This window comes from Ranitomeya variabilis, chromosome 8, assembly GCF_051348905.1.
Source record: "Ranitomeya variabilis isolate aRanVar5 chromosome 8, aRanVar5.hap1, whole genome shotgun sequence".
Lineage (NCBI taxonomy): Eukaryota > Metazoa > Chordata > Amphibia > Anura > Dendrobatidae > Ranitomeya > Ranitomeya variabilis.
In genome coordinates this window covers 140,581,158-140,600,588 of record NC_135239.1, presented here as the reverse complement: position 1 = coordinate 140,600,588, position 19,431 = coordinate 140,581,158, and the positions used below count along the sequence as shown (strand labels likewise).

The window sequence follows — 19,431 nt, the reverse complement described above, 5'->3', positions numbered from 1 at the left end:
CTTTGCTGAATTTTAATACCATGTTCCTTGGCAAATGCGATATCCATGAAATTGCCACCTGCACCAGAGTCAATCATAGCTGAACTGGAAATCCACTGTCCTGAACACAGGATCTTAATAGGGAGAGAACAGTGAGAGTTCTTTTCCTTCAGCTCCTTGGGGGGTGAAGTCATAGAAAGTGAATGGAATACAGCGTTTAAAGGCAGGCTACATTCAGAGATGTCAGATTCATCATCACAGTTGTCATACTCCCCTATTGCTGCTAGCACTTTGTTAGGCCGTCTAGGACACTTAGGACAATTGATCAAGAAGTGGTCAGACTGACCGCAGTAGAAACATAGACTTTCACAAAGGCGATGCTCCCGGCGCTCATTGATCTCGCGTCTCTGAACGGAATCAATTTGCATGGGCACCTCCTCCACTTCCTGAGATGTTTTACCTGCAGGCTCTTTGGAAGGAAGGGAAAAGTTAGAAATACGGTTATATGCAGCAAATTTCTCCTGCCTACGTTCAGTAAGGCGAATGTCTATGCGCACACAATGCTGTATAAATGTCTCTAGTTCTTGTGGTGACTCCGAGCGAGCTAGTTCATCTTTTATAATACTAGACAGGCCCCTTTTAAAAATAGGCAATGGTGCATAACTGTCCCAATTGGTATCTACCGCCAATCTCCTGAATTCAGTGGCATACTCAATAACAGAATGTTTAGCCTGGCGTAAAGACAACAAAGCAGATTCAGCGGTTGCACGGCGATTAGGGTCATCAAACATTAATGCCATAGCGGCCAAGAAATCATCCAAGTCATTTAACCGTGGGTCACGAGACTCAATCATCGGATTCGCCCAGGCGAGCGCTCGTGAGTAGTGTTGAGCATTCCGATACCGCAAGTATCGGGTATCGGCCGATACTTGCGGGTATCGGAATTCCGATACCGAGATCCGATACTTTTGTGGTATCGGGTATCGGTATCGAAACAACATTAATGTAAAAATGTGTAAAAGAGAGAATTAAAATAAAAAATATTGCTATACTCACCTCTCCGACGCAGCCTGCACCTTACCGAGGGAAGCGGCAGCGTTCTTTGTTTAAAATTCGCGCTTTTCTTTCCTTTACGTGAAGTCCCGGCTTGTGATTGGTTGCGTCGCAGTCACATGGGCGACGCAACCAATCACAGCAAGCCGTGACGTAATTTCAGGTCCTTAAGGATTTTAAAATTGCGTCCCGGCTTTGTGATTGGTTGCGTCGCAGTCACATGGGCGACGCAACCAATCACAGCAAGCCGTGACGTAATTTCAGGCCCTTAAGGATTTTAAAATTACGTCCCGGCTTTGTGATTGGTTGCGTCGCAGTCACATGGGCGACGCAACCAATCACAAGCCGTGACGTCACGGGAGGCTAAACACGCGCGCATTTTAAAATGCGCGCTTGTCCAGCCTCCCGTGACGTCACGGCTTGTGATTGGTTGCATCGCGGTCAACCAATCACAAGCCGGGAGGCTGGACACACGCGCATTTTAAAATGCGCGCTTGTCCAGCCTCCCGTGACGTCCCGGCTTGTGATTGGTTGCGTCGCGGTCAACCAATCACAAGCCGGGAGGCTGGACACGCGCGCATTTTAAAATTTTAAAATGCGCGCGTGTCCAGCCTCCCGGCTTGTGATTGGTTGACCGCGACGCAACCAATCACAAGCCGGGACGTCACGGGAGGCTGGACAAGCGCGCATTTTAAAATGCGCGCGTGTCCAGCCTCCCGGCTTGTGATTGGTTGACCGCGACGCAACCAATCACAAGCCGGGACGTCACGGGAGGCTGGACAAGCGCGCATTTTAAAATGCGCGCGTGTCCAGCCTCCCGTGACGTCACGGCTTGTGATTGGTTGCGTCGCCCATGTGACTGCGACGCAACCAATCACAAAGCCGGGACGTAATTTTAAAATCCTTAAGGGCCTGAAATTACGTCACGGCTTGCTGTGATTGGTTGCGTCGCCCATGTGACTGCGACGCAACCAATCACAAAGCCGGGACGTAATTTTAAAATCCTTAAGGACCTGAAATTACGTCACGGCTTGCTGTGATTGGTTGCGTCGCCCATGTGACTGCGACGCAACCAATCACAAAGCCGGGACTTCACGTAAGGAAAGAAAAGCGCAAATTTTAAGCAAACAACGCTGCCGGTTCCCTCGGAGAGGTGAGTATAGCAATATTTTTTATTTTAATTCTTTCTTTTACACATTAATATGGTTCCCAGGGCCTGAAGGAGAGTTTCCTTTCCTTCAGACCCTGGGAACCATCAGGAATACCGTCCGATACATGAGTCCCATTGACTTGTATTGGTATCGGGTATCGGTATCGGATTGGATCTGATACTTTGCCGGTATCGGCCGATACTTTCCGATACCGATACTTTCAAGTATCGGACGGTATCGCTCAACACTACTCGTGAGGTCAGTAGCATTATTACACACAATACTTTGGATTTATCAGTAGGAAAACGGTCAGCATGCACATCAAAATATAGCATACATTGATTCACAAAGCCACGAAATTTGTCGTGATCACCATTAAATCTGAATGGGGCAACTTAGGTGGGCTAGCTGGTGGCGGTTGTCTAGAGGGTAAAGTCACTTGTGCAGCTATTTGCGTGCTTATGTCCTGAAAAGCCCGTCCATACTGGGACTCTATGCCAGCAAGTTTGTTTTCCTGGGCTGCCATGCGATTGCTTAAGTCCTGCAAAGTTTGTCCAAACACTTGTTGATTGTGTTCAAAGCTTCCAAACTTCTTTTGCAGACCTTCCACATCTTTCTGCAGTGATCTAATTATAGAAAACACCTGCTCTAATCTGCTCTATGCAGTCATTGTTCCAGCAGTCTCCTTTTTTTATAGCTAGATTATCCTGTAACAATTATAGGGGATAATTCAGGAGACTCTTTGCGTGGAACAAGACAACAGGACACAGTTTTATAAGTGGTAAAGTTTATATTATCACACGGTGATTCAAACAGGTGCAGAGAGAAACTCAAGTCCACAACACTTGGTGCAAATAATAAACGCAGCTTAGCAGTCAATAGGAAACTTCAGAGGTAGATGCAAACAAACAGAAAGTCTATGAAGCACAGTTATTCTTGAGGAAACTTGACACGAATAGATCCTTGACTTAGTCCAGACACAGATAGATATGCTATAAGGCAGTTCAAATCATATCTTAGCTCAACCAGGGAGGCCTGGTTAATAGTCTCAGGTTTTGCAGAGCAGCAAACAGCTTACATGTCCAACAAATGCAGATGGAAGTAACACGAGCAGCAGATGAAGGAGGATTACTGAACACTGGTGTATGCAGCAGGAACTCAGAGCAGAGTGGCAGGATCTCCAACACAGGTTCACAGGAGCAGGAGCAGGTGCGGGTGCAAGGCCAGGGAGTAATCAGGAGCTGGATGCAAAGCAGAATAATCTAGCACAGACTGAAGGCTGGGGTGGAGTTTTATAGCAGGAAGACAAGTGCACATGAGACCAAAGATGCCATGTTGGAAAAGTCCTGACAGAAGCATCCTTGCTTCTTCTTTTCCAAGACCTTTTCACCTGCAGAGAGGAATTATTCCATCGGGAACAGGGAGTTGCTAGCTATGAAGTTGGCTTTCTCAGAGTGGAGACACCTCCTGGAGGGGGCTCGTTTTCCCTTCCAAATTTTTACTGACCACAAAAATTTGGTGTACTTACAGGCAGCCCAGCGGCCAAATTCTCGCCAGGCCAGATGGTCCCTGTTCTTCTCCCGGTTACATTTCACCCTCTGTTTTCTCTCCGGAGAGAAGAACATTCGTGCCGACGCTCTCTCCTGCTCTGTAGTGTCATCTGAGGAGGAGGAGGAGCCTCTGCTTATTGTCCCTTCGGAGAGCCTGAGAACTGTGTCTCCGGTTTCGCTAGAGTCTGTGCCCCCAGGCAAGACTTTCGTTCCATCTAATTTGCAACCGGAGGTTCTCTCTTGGGCTGACTCGTCCAGGGTGGGTGGACATTTTGGGACCAAGAGGACATCTGAGCTTTTTGGCGAGGACGTACTGGTGGCCGCATATGGCCCGTGACGTCGGGGACTATATTCGGGCATGTGTCTCCTGCGCCAAGAATTGGTCTCCTCGGCAACGGCCTGCTGGGCTACTTTACCCCCTGCCAGTGGCAGACAGGCCTTGGGAGATGGTCGGGATGGACTTTGTGGTGGGCTTACCCAAGTCTCATAGCTGCACCGTTATCTGGGTAGTGACCGATCATTTCTCTAAAATGGTGCACTTGGTGCCCCTTCCCCGGTTACCTTCTGCACGGATCTTGGCGGCGTTGTTCATAAAACATATTTTCCGTCTACATGGCATGCCTGACAAAATTGTCAGTGACCGGGGTCCCCAGTTCGCGTCTCGGTTTTGGAGAGAGCTGTGTCGTTTACTCAGCATAGAACTGAATCTCTCTTCTGCATATCATCCCGAAATGAATGGGTTGGTAGAGAGGGCCAACCAGACTCTGGTGACATATTTGCGACATTTTGTCTCTGCTAGGCAGGATGACTGGGCATCTCTGCTACCTTGGGCGGAATTTGCTTTGAACAACGCCGTAGCTGACTCCACAGGGCAGACTCCATTTCTCCTTAATTACGGCCAGCATCCGCGTGTCCCTGTGCCCATGCCCGTGTCATCCACCGATTCTAGGGTGGCAGACTGGGCGGTGGAGGCACGTGACATTTGGTACCGCACACAGGATGCCATCCGGGCCTCCAAGGAGAGAATGAGTGTTTCTGTCGATGCACACCAGCGCCCCGCTCCGACCTTTGCTCCTGGTGACTTAGTGTGGCTCTCTGCCCGTAACATCAGGCTGCAAGTTGAGTGCACTAAGTTTGCGCCTTGCTACATAGGCCCTTTCAAGGTTCTGGAACAGGTTAACCCTGTGGTCTACCGTTTGGCTATTCCTCCGCGCCTAGGTATCACCGACACTTTCCTTGTATCCCTCTTAAAGCTCGTCTATATGTCCCGGTTTTCCGAGTCATTTGCCGGGACATCGGGTTCGTCCACAGATGAGTACAAGGTGAACTCTATCTTAGGGTGCAAGGTGGTACGTGGCAAAAATACTATCTGGTGGACTGGAAGGGTAACGGCTCAGAGGACAGAACCTGGGAACCTGTGGAGCACATTCGGGCTCCGCTGCTCATTGCAGCCTTTGAGCGTAGCTAGGCCCAAGGAGGGGGGGGCCCTAGGGGGGGTAATGTTAGGTGTCGAGTTCCCGCTGCTGCACAGGGGGAATCTCGAACCATGTCTGCTGCGGTCTCCCATTTTACATCAGCCCTGTAGCAGCTCCTATTGGTTCTCCAGGAAGGTCCTGAAGAGCCGCAACTATAAAACGTTCGCATGGCCGCACGGCCATGCTCTAGTATCAAATGTGTATGGCTTAGGCCAGTGGATACTATACCACTCTTTATACATGTGGTGTGAGACTGTAGTGCTGGGACTGTGCACTCAGGCAGGCAGTTAGCATCAGTGGGGGCAATTAGCCGTTGGCTTGCTTGCAAGCACAACCCTAGTTAGGGCTATAGTTTTTGTGTACAGCTCGACTCTGTGCGGCAACAAAGATCGCTTTCAGTTCACACGGGGTGAAGCTTAACCCACGTGTGAACTCAGAGTTTATCCGCCATTACTTTGCAGCAGATATCTCTGCACGGTGGACCCCGGGCTGCGAACGCACCTTGTTGCTTCCTACCTATGCTCGGTGCGTTCCGCTAGCCCTAACACTGTGGATGTTAATTTAAAGGGTTATTTCACAGAAAAAACTGGTGTGGGCTCCCCCGCAATTTTCTCCGCCAGAGAGGGAAAGCCGGTGACTGAGGGCAGATATTAATAGCCTAGAGAGGGACCATGGTTATTGCCCTCTCCCGGCTAAAAACGTCTGCGCCAGCCACCCCAGAAAAGGCGCATCTGTAAGATGCGCCTATTCCGGCACGCAGCCTCTCTCATCCCACTGACCTGTAGCATTGGCATATGAGGTAATAAAATAAGGGGTTAATGTCACCTTGCTATTGTAAGGTGACATTAAGCCTGGTTAATAATGGAGAGGTGTCAATGAGACACCTATCCATTATTAATCCAATAGTAGGAAATGGTTAAAAATACACATACACATTAAGAATAAAGTATTCTATTGAAGGAAAGAAACATACAGGTTTTTAATATCTTTATTTTACGCTCAATCCAAAGCAAAGCCTTCATTCCTCTGAAAAAAAAAAAAAACAATATCCCATACCTGTCCGCTGTACAGTCAAGTCCCACGCAGTAAATCCATCTGAAGGGGTTAAATACATGTAGAACCCGGAGCGCTGCTAATGCGGCCATTCCTGGCTGTAAATGACTGGTGAATGAATGAAATGCAAAGAATGGAGCTTCGGTGACTAGCGGTGCAGTCACCGAAGCTGCACCCCCTGGCGGCATGAACTCATGTGAACTGTAGCGTGAGAAAATAGTCAGAAACTTTCAAATTCATATTCAGAAACCCCTGTGGCACTAGAGTTCTAGTCTTTTTCCTCTCTGAAGAGACAATTTGCATATTTCCCAGAGGAGCATGGCGGCTTTAAGTCTCCTCACCTCGACATGCTTAACATGTCTAACATGTCACTCTCCGTAAGGAGAAACAATACTTCTTGGATCCCGGTCAGACGCCTCCAAATCAGCCAAATCAGATCTCCACTTTGCACTGACGAGGGGCAGTACCCGAAACACAGTGTCTGCAAATTGAGATTCTGGTTTGGCTATTATCCTGTCATGTGACAAGGCTCATTTAAGGGTCGACATTGACTGTTAGGATTGCTACTTTCTTTCATTAAAATACTTTATTCTTAATGTGTGTGTGTATTTTTAACCATTTCCTACTATTGGATTAATAATGGATAGGTGTCTTATTGACACATCTCCATTATTAACCAGGCTTAATGTCATCTTACAATAGCAAAGTGACATTAACCCCTTATTACCCCATATGCCAGTGCCACAGGGCAGTGGGAAGAGAGAGGATAAGTACCACACAAGGTTGATTTAGCAAAAGCCGTCAATTGAATTACCGGCTTTTCTACCTAACTCTGTATTAAATATATATATATATATATATATATATATATATATATATATATATATATATATACATATATATATATATATACAGTACAGACCAAAAGTTTGGACACACCTTCTCATTTAAAGATTTTTTTGTATTTTCATGACTATGAAAATTGTAAATTCACACTGAAGGCAACAGAACTATGAATTAACACATGTGGAATTATATACCTAACAAAAAAGTGTGAAACAACTGAAAATATGTCTTATATTCTAGGTTCTTCAAAGAAGCCTCCTTTTGCTTTGATGACTGCTTTGCACACTCTTGATGAGCTTCAAGAGGTAGTCACCGGAAATGGTCTTCCAACAATCTTGAAGGAGTTCCCAGAGATGCTTAGCACTTGATGGCCCTTTTGCCTTCACTCTGCAGTTCAGGTCTGGTGATTGTGGAGGCCAGGTCATCTGGCATAGCTGTTATGATCCTTAGTGGTTGAGGATCACAAATTACTCCAGCTAAGTAACAAACATAGGACAAGCTCTAGGGAGGTGGCAAACTGGACTGACCGCAAATCTGAACCTATCCAAACACACTAGAAGTAGCCGGTGAACGTGCCTAAAAATCCTAGACGTCTCGAGCCAGCCTGAGGAACTAACTACCCCTAGAGAGAAAGAAAGACCTCTCTTGCCTCCAGAGAAATAATCCCCAAAGATATAGAAGCCCCCAACAAATAATAACGGTGAGGTAAGAGGAAGGCACATACACAGGGGTGAAAGCAGATTCAGCAAATGAGGCCCACTAATACTATATAGCAGAAAATAGAAAAGGGAATCTATGCGGTCAGTAAAAAACCCTTACAAAATATCCACTCTGAGATTTCAAGAACCCCTACACCAACTAACGGTGTGGGGGGAGAAACTCAGTCCCCTAGAGCAACCAGCAAGCGAGGAAATCACATTTTAGCAAGCTGGACAAGAAACATGATGAATGCTGATAATCAAAAAATGAACAAACAAAAACTTAGCTTGTCTTGGAGAGACTGGGAGCAAGGTAGTCACAAGGAATCTGAAGAGCACTGAATACATTGATAGCAGGCAAGGAACTGAGTATCCAGGTGAGCTAAATAGGAAACCAACCAAGGATAACGAACCAGCTGATGCAGCCAACCTGCAGAAAGACAACACTACACAGTACCGCTTGTGACCACTAGAGGGAGCCCAAAAATAGAGTTCACAACAACACACTGGGCAGAACGCTGGACACACTGGGGCAGAACGCTGGACACACTGGGGCTGGACACACTGGGGCAGAACACACTGGGGCAGAACACACTGGGGCAGAACACACTGGGGCTGGACACACTGGGGCAGAACGCTGGACACACTGGGGCAGAACGCTGGACACACTGGGGCAGAACGCTGGACACGCTGGGGCAGAACGCTGGACACGCTGGGGCAGAACGCTGGACACACTGGGGCTGGACACACTGGGGCAGAACACACTGGGGCAGAACACACTGGGGCAGAACACACTGGGGCTGGACACACTGGGGCAGAACGCTGGACACACTGGGGCAGAACGCTGGACACACTGGGGCAGAACGCTGGACACACTGGGGCAGAACGCTGGACACACTGGGGCAAAATGCTGGACACACTGGGGCAGAACGCTGGACACATTGGGGCATGACTGGAGACACGGGGGCATGACTGGAGACACTGGGGCATGACTGGAGACAGATGCGGCATGACTGGAGACAGATGGGGCATGACTGGAGACAGATGAGGCATGACTGGAGACAGATGGGGCATGACTGGAGACAGATGGGGCATGACTGGAGACACAGGGGGCATGACTGGAGACACAGGGGGCATGACTGGAGACACAGGGGGCATGACTGGAGACACAGGGGGCATGATTGGAGACGGGGCAGAATGGTGATACGGGCATGATTGGAGACACTGGAGGCAGGATTGGAGACGGATGGGGCAGGATGCATACGATGGAGACAGATGGGGCAGGATGGGGAGATCATATGGGGCAGGATGGATACTCATTAGGGCAGGATGGGAGAACATATGGCTGACGCCAGGAATGAGACACATGGGGGCTAGGATGGCGAATATTATTACCATAGGGGCTAATTAAGGGATATTATTACTGCAGTGATGTATTTATTTTATTTTTTCAGTACACTGTTTTAAATGGAGGGGCGGTCCTATTACTGTGTAGAGTGATACTATGTCGCCTTCTTCATGTGGTGTAATGTAGAAGTTGGGAAAATTAAGTAATGTGTTCTGCAAGTGGAACTCGAGATAACTGTGTTATTTCCTGCAGAGACGAGTCCTGGCTGGATGAAGTGATGGCGGTCTTTGTGGGATGAAGGACTTCACCTAGAGACGTCACTGGTGAGTCAGTGTGTTACCAATACACTGACACTATACACTGTATACTATACACAGCGGTCCTGTGTATAATGTCACCGGTGATCACTGGATTACCTATACACTATATACAGAGCTCCTGTGTATAATGTCACTGGTGATCACTGTATTACCTGTACACAGACACTGCATACTAAGGACAGATCTCCTGTGTATAATGGCACTTATGGTGATAGTATTGTGTTTTTTTTTTATTATTGATCAGTATTAGAACCTATAGAGACCAGCGGAGTATGACGCCCCAAAAAATATTCGACACTGAACATAATAAAGTGAAAAATACAAATGATTTTATTGATAAATACAAGAGATCATAAAAACACAGTAGAATGATAGAAACTTGGTGATGACAAAATAGGAAACCATGGCGGTACTAAAAAAGAGAGAATTCCAAGCAATCCAATGAAGATATAGACCAAATAAGGTGTCAGTCCTCACTTTAAAGGACCTGACACATGTAGCATGCAGACAAGTGTCCAAAAAACGGTGCACAGGAAAACCGGCATTACCATAGGTAAGTAAACACTGTATAGTTGGTTGCCAAGAGACCCATGTGCTACCGCCCCACAATAAAGTGCCAAGTGCATAAGGTCAATACTATCTATGGTGCTTACCCATGTGGAGAGAGTACCTGCCAGGTACGTAGCCCCGACGTACGTTTCGCTTTTATTAGCTTCCTCGGGAGGCTTGTGTGAGGTTGCCAAAATCAAGGGGTTTTATAGTAAAAAAGTAATAGGTGGCATCGCTCTATGCAGCGCATGTGGGGTGGTCCCCGAACCGCAGCACGTAACATCCGGCCATCCCAGCGCTGAGGGGGGAAGGAGGAAAACACTCCGTGACGTCAGTATTCCCCACAGCGCTGATAGGATGCCATCTGAGAACGTGTGCAAAGCTCGGGTCCACCGCGCATGCGCGTTCCGCGATCGCCATCTTGGTTACTGGCTGAAACCAGGGCAAAAAAGCCGTGGGTACATGAGCATGGAACAGGACCGACGAGCGCAGGCAAGAGACCCGGATGACAGGTAGGTATAGGGCAGTTAAGTTTATAGAAGGAGAGATGTTAATAAAGTGCCATCAAGAAGACATATGTAAGGGAAAGATGTACCGCGCCTGCGCATACCACAGGCGCCATCTTTACACCTGGCTATAGAACGGGACAAAGGGCAAAACCGAACTACACCACCAAATCACCCAAGTGCTCAAATAAATGCATAGTAACACATTTACAGTAAAAGGATCAATAAAGATAATAAAATCTATTTATACGGTAGTAATATAAGGGTGGATCCTTAGTTTTGTTAGTCCATAGTCATGCGCATGAAGAGATGGATATGGAAATATGCCAACGTGATCCAGCAGCTCATTCCACAGCCAGAGAAAAGTCCCTCCATAACAAACATCTCAACAAAAGTTTTGAGACATATATACTGCAAATATAAAAAGGGGTTAAAATAAGTGACTGCAACCAGGAATAAAAACAAGAGAGACCAAAGGACAAGAAAAGAGAAAAAGAGAAAAACTATACAATGCAAAATAAAGCCTGAATGAAAAACAATAAAAAATAAGAAATGAAAAATAATGAAACCACAACAACAAAGGTGCCACAATAGGATTACAAAAAGGGCACAAACGAAAGTTTCTCATTCAACGCATAAGGTGACATAGTACCTAAAGAGACTATCCAGCGGCATTCCATCTGAGCCAGGGTTTTCTTGAGGTCACCACCTCTAATGCCCATGTGTACCCTATCAATACCACGGACCCTAAAGGTCCGCAGATCACAGTTATGACACAGCTTGAAATGCCGCGGGATAGTCTTTAATAAAGAAAGATCAATGACATCTTTGGCTGCCCTGATATCTCTCACATGTTCCCTAACTCGGATACGAAGCTCACGGGAAGTGAGGCCGATATAAATTAAATTGCATGCACATACAGCATAGTAAATAACATAGCTGGTGCTGCACGACACATAGCAAGTGATCCGGTAGTCCCTACCTCCATCTGCAGATGTAAAGCTAGTGGCTCGGGTTATATTATTACAGGCCACACATGATCCACAAGGATAACATCCCCATCTTTGTTGGCCTGCTCCAAAAGGATTAGGTGGCCGTGCAACGTAATGACTCCTAACCAACTGATCCTTAAGGTTGCGACCTCTCCTTGCAGTTAGGAGTGGTCGATCAGGTAGAAACTGTTAAAGAATTCTATCCATTTGTAAAACAGGCCAATGTTTCTCCATGATTTGTCGAATCCTGCCCCACTGATTGTTAAATGTTAAAATACACCTAAGTGGTGGATTACCTGCATCAGAATGGTTGCTCTTGCCGAGGAGTTGGCGGCGAGGGGTTCCCCTAGCACGTGCGTACCCCTTCTTGATAGTCCTAGTGCTATAGCCCCGATCAAGGAACCTTTTGTTTTAGGTCCCGAGCCTGGCTCTCAAAGGCAACATCCGTGGAGCAAATACGCTTCATCCGCAAAAACTGACCTGTAGGGACCGCTCGAATAGTTGATGTTGTATGTGAGGATGTAGCATGAAGTAATGAATTAACTGACGTCTCTTTACGGAACACGTCAGTATGAATGCTACCATCCGCACAGGACATAATTTTGATGTCCAAAAAATCAATTGCCTCTACAGCTGATTTATACGTCAGTTTGATGTTTCAATTATTACGGTTTAGTCCACAAATGAAGTCCAGAAAGCCAGACTCAGGACCCTGCCAGATAATAAACACATCATCGATGTATCTGTACCAGCACTGAGCCTGGGAAGCGGCGCCCGCGCCATCCCCAAAAATCTTACGTTCCCAGTACCCTAGGAAGAGATTAGCGTAGGATGGCGCGCACGCCACGCCCATCCCAGTGCCGCGGCATTGTAAATAGAATCTATCCTTAAAGGTGAAATAATTATGCGTTAGAATAAACTCCAAAAGTTCCAAGATCAGGGACCGTAAAGCGGAATCAATGTTACTCATGCTAAGGAAGAACTCCACCGCCTCCAATCCATCGGCATGACCGATGCTTGTGTAAAGGGATTCGACATCCACTGTAGTGAAAAACATATCGGGTTCAAGATGGAGACCATCCAGTTTCTTAAGGACGTCCGTAGTGTCCCTGACATAGGAGGGCAAAGTCTCCACCAAAGGATGGAGATAATATTCAATGAATTTGCATATAGGGTCACATAGCCCTCCTATGCCAGAGACAATCGGACGCCCCGGAGGATCCACCGGGTTCTTGTGGATCTTTGGTAAAAGATAGAATGTAGGGACCACCGGATTCCTGACATATAAGCCTTCAAAAACCTTTTTGGGTATTATTCCCTGCATGTGAGCTCGATCCAAGATTTCATATATATCACTAGAAAAGCCAATAGTGGGATTTTGTGAGAGGACGGAATATGATGTACGGTCCCTCAATTGGCATAAAGCCTCCCTTTCATAACTCTGCGAGGGCCAGATCACCACGTTCCCCCCCTTGTCTGCCGGCTTGATTTCAACATCTTTCATAGACTTGAGTTCCCTCAACGCCAAGCGATGTGCCCGTGTTAAATTGTCTCCCCTATGTGTATTAGATATTGTTTTAAGATCATCCAAGACTAATTTATTAAAGATCTCAATCGATGGACACAAAGAAAAGGGGGGGAACGCGGTAGACCTTGGCACCACAGAGACAGGAAAGGTACCTGAGGAGTTGGATGAGCCCTCACGTTCCAAATCCTCCAGGATAGAAAGGACCTCCTGTTCCGTCACAGTATCAGACACGATGGAATCAGCCGGTTTAGTATGTAGTCTGCGTAGTAAAACCTTTCTCAAAAAGAGTTGAATGTCCTTCATTGCTGAAAAGTAATTAAAATGATTAGTCGGGACGAAGGTAAGACCTAAGCTCAAAACCTCTTGTTGTGATGAAGTTAGGGCGTAGGTGGAGAGATTAATTACCTCTAACATATTGGTGTTTTTAGACTTTTTTTCTACGGATTGAGGAGGAGTAATTTTTCTTTTATTATACGATTTTCCCTTAAATCCAGCCTGTCTGCCCATACCGAATCTTTCCTGATGGACATTGTGTATGGAACTTCCACCTGGAGGTTCATCATCCATTGAAGAGGCAGAGGAGAATGAGTTACGATGGATTTTCAATGAGGGTCTGGCAGGGGTCTGTTTTTTCCTCCATCTATAAACGTAGTTGTTTTTATAGTCCGATACATCCCTTTGATATTTTTTTGTTTTGGAGGCTACTATCTCTTTTTCCCATTTTACAAAATAATTCTCAAGTTCTTTATTTAAAGTTGAGAGTGCCTCAATGAATAATTTACTCTTCAATTCCTCCTGTAGGGCATTAATCTCTACTTACTGTGTAGAGTGATACTATGTCGCCTTCTTCATGTGGTGTAATGTAGAAGTTGGGAAAATTAAGTAATGTGTTCTGCAAGTGGAACTCGAGATAACTGTGTTATTTCCTGCAGAGACGAGTCCTGGCTGGATGAAGTGATGGCGGTCTGTGCGGGATGAAGGACTTCACCTAGAGACGTATAATGTCACTGGTGATCACTGTATTACCTGTACACAGACACTGCATACTAAGTACAGATTTCCTGTGTATAATGGCACTTATGGTGATAGTATTGTGTTTTTTTTTTTATTATTGATCAGTATTGTAGTATTCAGTCACTATGTGGTGGTAATATATGGTCTGGTCATGATGTTGTGGTATTTGTTCCTTGTATTTGATATTATTCGATCACTGTGGTGGTAATATGTCATCTGGTCATGGTGCGGTGGTATTTGCTCCTTGTATGTGGTATTATAGGTCATTTTAAAAATTGAAAAATAAATAAAAATATACCTAAATTGTATTGCATATTTTAACAAATATTTAATAGGTTACAGTAGAGTAGGGCCTGGCCAAAAGTGTCTACCTTGTCATTTTGGTGGCTTAAAAAATCTTTTGGCCAAAACAAAAGCTGCCGGTTATATGTGTGATCTGGTGATGGGAACTGTCAATGTGTGATAGGTGAGAAGTGGAGATTTTCCAAGAGAGAGCGGTGGGACTGTGGACAGTTTGAGGGGTGGAGCGTGGAGGCGGGGCTGGGGTGGAGCCTGGGCGGAGTCTCAAGGGGGCCCCGGAAATTTTGTGAGTATGGGGCCCCGAAATTTCTAGTGGCAGCCCTGAGAGTATTGCGACATCCTTGTAATATTCCGGGAATTTCTCCGGGTTGGCATTAAGCTCGCCATACAGCGTGTGATAGGCTCCACGTCTCTCACGTAGTTCGATAATGGGGTGTCATCAAAAACGCCTACGCCGTGTCCTTCTCCATGTTTCGCAATTTCTGTGTTGCTCCCAAGCAAACGCACAGGCAAGAAACAGCTTGATGCTTAAATCCTGGTTGAAATAAAAGCTCTCAATGTGAAGATCCATCATGAACCAGGATACAGTAGCAAACTGTTAAGATTTCAGCAGTCCTAGGGTCTATATATAGATATCCCATAATACACGCCCTCTGTAGTCCCATTGGCGGTGTCTGGTTATCTAGATTTTTCTTCTGTAAAATTTTCCATCATTCACACAAAAAACACAAACGCATGACAAAACGCATGATAAAGCGTGAAAACGCGGCGTATTATTAACCGCATGTGTCTAAAAAACGCTGCGTTTGTACGTGTTTCTATGCGTTTTTTCCTGCACTTGCGGATGCGGATTAAACGCTGTGGATTCGAACGCAAATATGAAACTAGCCTTAGTAGCGTTCTGACACCGTGCTGTTTCTGCACCGAGAGCCGTGCTGCCTGCTGAAAATTAGCTTTATTCCTCCCGGCGGCGTTCGTTGTTCAGTCACGGGGGCGGCGCTGGTGTGGGCTCAGTCACCACTCTGTGTATAATGACTGGTGGGTGTCATCGCGCCCCCGGCCCTGACTGACGGCAGGCTCGCTATCAATACACAGAGTGATGACTGAGCCCGCACCGCGACTGAAAGCCAAACTCTGCCTGGAGAAATAAAGCTAATTTATCAGAATGCCGTTAACCTGCAGATTAACCCCGTTTTCTCATGTGACTTGGTCAGTGCATCTTTCTGGTGAGCGGAGCGTGTGATACAGATCAACACAAGAGCTGGCCGCCTGTCACTCCATTCATTTTCCACAGGCTCTGAGAACAGGAGCTCAGCTGCAGAGGGAACGACTGGAGGCAGCGGTCTGTCACAAGAAAAACAGACTGAAGGTAGCGGTCTGTCACATGAAAAACAGACTGAAGGTAGCGGTCTGTCACATGAAAAACAGACTGGAGGCAGCGGTCTGTCACATGAAAAACAGACTGGAGGCAGCGGTCTGTCACATGAAAAACAGACTGGAGGCAGCGGTCTGTCACATGAAACACAGACTGAAGGTAGCAGTCTGTCACATGAAAAACAGACTGAAGGTAGCAGTCTGTCACATGAAAAACAGACTGGAGGCAGCGGTCTGTCACATGAAAAACAGACTGGAGGCAGCGGTCTGTCACATGAAAAACAGACTGGAGGCAGCGGTCTGTCACAAAGGCACTTAGACAAGCTGATGATGACAGAACAGTACTCGCGTTGCGCCTCAGTAACCATTAGGAACGTTACATCTTTTCTACTTTTCACCTTTGGAAGGATCGGGCAGATCACTGCACCTGGAGGTCCCGCAAAGTAGGCAGATCCTCCATGGGGCGACCTGTGCCCGCACAAAAATTCTTCTCACATGAGTAGTGAGGAACCAGGCGTCACCCCGGCTCATTATTTTCCTTACTCATTAGTTTAAGGCATGCCTTCAGTCGGCGCTTCCTGCGGACACACGGCGCCAGCACCTCCTCTACCTCACGGAGACGCCGCCGTACCGGTCTGAGGATGAGGCCGACAGGGAGGCCCCCGCAGCGCTCCGTCCGCCTCTGTGGCTGATAATCTGCAGCATAACATCATTCTCCTGACATATGTTTATCTACAGTAAAAGCGCTATATGCAAATTATATGTCCCGTAGAAATGCATCATGGTAGTAAACAAGCAAGCTGGCGGCCTAGCGTGATGACGTAATTCCGTGGCGTTGCACCGTCTTCTTTCCTGCACAGTTGCTGCTGGGAGTGGGAAGGTGCAGATTTGTAGCAGAAATATGGCGGACGTGTCGTTGGATGAGGTGATCAGGAAAAGGGGCATGGCGGCTGCGGGAATGGGAACATACAGCAGGTGAGCCAGTGCCGAGCCCGGGGTCTTACGTGTGGTAAATGCTGAGTGGCTCCGGTGGTGACTTTTTGGCCCTTGTGTGGTAGCGCTAGGACACGGACAGTACCGCACAGCTCTCTGCCTGAACTAGGCCGGAGCGCGGAACACCGGTAATGCTGAGAAACACGGAGCTGCACTGCTAATGTCAGCGCCGGCCGCGGGAGCCTTGCCGCTGGTCAGGGTGGGGGAGAACCTGCCCCGTGTGCCGCTGGTCGGGGTGGGGGGAACATGCCCCGTGTGCCGCTGGTCGGGGAGGGGGGGAACCTGCCCCGTGTGCCGCTGGTCGGGGTGGGGGGAACCTGCCCCGTGTGCCGCTGGTCGGGGTGGGGGGGAACCTGCCCCGTGTGCCGCTGGTCGGGGTGGGGGGAACCTGCCCCGTGTGCCGCTGGTCAGGGTGGGGGGGGAACCTTCCCCGTGTGCCGCTGGTCGGGGAGGGGGGGAACCTTCCCCGTGTGCCGCTGGTCGGGGTGGGGGGGAACCTTCCCCGTGTGCCGCTGGTCGGGGTGGGGGGGAACCTTCCCCGTGTGCCGCTGGTCGGGGTGGGGGGGAACCTTCCCCGTGTGCCGCTGGTCGGGGTGGGGGGGAACCTTCCCCGTGTGCCGCTGGTCGGGGTGGGGGGGAACCTTCCCCGTGTGCCGCTGGTCGGGGTGGGGGGGAACCTTCCCCGTGTGCCGCTGGTCGGGGTGGGGGGGAACCTGCCCCGTGTGCCGCTGGTCGGGGTGGGGGGGAACCTGCCCCGTGTGCCGCTGGTCGGGGGTGGGGGGGAACCTGCCCCGTGTGCCGCTGGTCGGGGGTGGGGGGGAACCTGCCCCGTGTGCCGCTGGTCGGGGGTGGGGGGGAACCTGCCCCGTGTGCCGCTGGTCGGGGGTGGGGGGGAACCTGCCCCGTGTGCCGCTGGTCGAAGTGGGGGGGGGGGGGAACCTGCCCCGTGTGCCGCTGGTCGGGGTGGGGGAACCTGCCCCGTGTGCCGCTGGTCGGGGTGGGGGAACCTGCCCCGTGTGCCGCTGGTCGGGGTGGGGGGGGGGAACCTGCCCCGTGTGCCGCTGGTCGGGGTGGGGGGTGGGGAATCTGCCCCGTGTGCCGCTGGTCGAAGTGGGGGGGGGGGACCTGCCCCGTGTGCCGCTGGTCGGGGTGGGGGGGGGGGAACCTGCCCCGTGGGCCTCTGGTTTGTAATGGGGGAGCCCGACCTCTGAGTCTGCGCTCTTGAAATGTGCAAATCTGACAGATTGTACGTAGATTGTATAAGGGACACATGTGAGAATACATGAACATAAGGAGTCATACTCGCCTGCTCTTGTCAGCCAGACTAATGTGCAGTGATCATTGGTGGAGAGGAAAGATGGCTAAAACCGTGAACGTGAAACTTGTGGCATGTCCGTGTTGGTGTGAAGGGTCATGGAGGTCTTATTGGTCTGATCCTTAGCACCGACCCTAGAAGCAGGAGTGATAGGTTCTCAGTACAAGAGTGTTGGGAACAGATAAGTGTAGACTTCTATAGTGAGGTGAAGTATTTGTCTGTTCTTTTCTATGGCTGTGGTAATAAATTAGGTACAGTAGCTCAGTGCAGAATGTGCTGTAAATGTTTTCATAATATGGCAAAGTTATGAAATGTCTGTTCTGTTCCTGATCTGGGCTTTTACTTGAAATGTATCTGTACTGCATTTTATGTACATGCTCAGTAGTGAGGCCAGGCTGTTGTATCTGAGTCGGAAGTCAGGGATACTGAGAAGTCGAAGATTTGGCTTACTGACTCCACAACTCTGATCTGAATACTGTAAATGATATGAATATGTTGCTCACGATTTTCGGGGGTTCAGAATTCAATTTTCTGGATGTTAAGATTTTAGTCCAGATGGTAAATTGGTAACCAAGGCATTCCCAAAACCTACCTCCACAAATTCACTTCTTCATTACAATAGTGCACACTCCACTCATTCATAAACTCCATTACCATACAGTCAATTCCTCCATTTGAGGAAAATTAGTTCTGACAGGCAGTTTGAAAAGCAAGCTGCCAATTTAAAGAATAGATTCTCAATTAGGGGATACCCAGATTCGGTGTTAAATGAGGCACTTCATAGAGCTATCAAATTCCAACAGAACTATTGAAATAATCAAAGATCAGACAGTGAAGAAACAAAGATTATTTTCAACTTTAACCCCTTAACAACTGCCAATACGCCTTTTAACTGCGGCAGTTAAGGGTACTTAAACCACAGAGCCGTTAATTAACGGTGCTGTGGAAAAAGTGAATAGCGCCCCCCAGAGTCGGATTTTCTCTGGGGTCTCGGTTGCCGGGGGTAGCCGAGACCCCAGAGAACATGATTCGGGGGGTTTTTACCGACCCCCGGGTTGCGATCGCCGGTAATTAAGTTTACCGGCGGTCGCAAAAAAAAAAAAAAAAAGCGATGTGTCATTCTCTGTCCTCTGATGTGATCGCACATCAGAGGACAGAGAAATAGGGGGATTCGGGGGCCCTGTTATACTTACCGTTGTCCCTGGGTCCTCCTGCGTCCCCTCCTGGCCGCCGGCTTTTTCATCCAGTAAGAAAATGGCGGGCGCATGCGCAGTGCGCCCGCATGATCTGCCGGCCGGCAGCTAGAGGAGTTGGGGCTACATTTAGGGTTGGGGCTACATTTAGGGTTGGGGCTAAATTTAGGGTTGGGGCTAAATTTAGGGTTGGG

General features: G+C 48.3%; 1 protein-coding gene and 1 non-coding gene across 6 annotated transcripts in view; one reads left to right on the top strand and one right to left on the bottom strand.

Annotated features, from left to right (window-relative positions):
- Positions 1-16,146: 16,146 nt before the first annotated feature.
- LOC143788953 (U12 minor spliceosomal RNA) lies at positions 16,147-16,296 on the bottom strand. Its single transcript, XR_013218770.1, has one exon. It is a non-coding gene; the product is annotated as a U12 minor spliceosomal RNA (small nuclear RNA).
- A 61-nt stretch (positions 16,297-16,357) lies between these two features.
- POLDIP3 (DNA polymerase delta interacting protein 3) overlaps positions 16,358-19,431 on the top strand; it is a 135,905-nt gene continuing 132,831 nt past the window's right edge. For 4 of the 5 annotated variants that reach the window (XR_013218532.1, XR_013218533.1, XR_013218531.1 and 1 more), the window contains exon 1: positions 16,358-16,711. Coding sequence is in view for 2 of the 5 variants with exons in the window: in XM_077277343.1 (XP_077133458.1) it covers positions 16,638-16,711 (74 nt within the window). In the remaining 3 variants the exon portion in view is untranslated. The remainder of the gene's footprint in view (positions 16,712-19,431) is intronic. The other variant, XM_077277344.1, reaches the window with a different exon arrangement.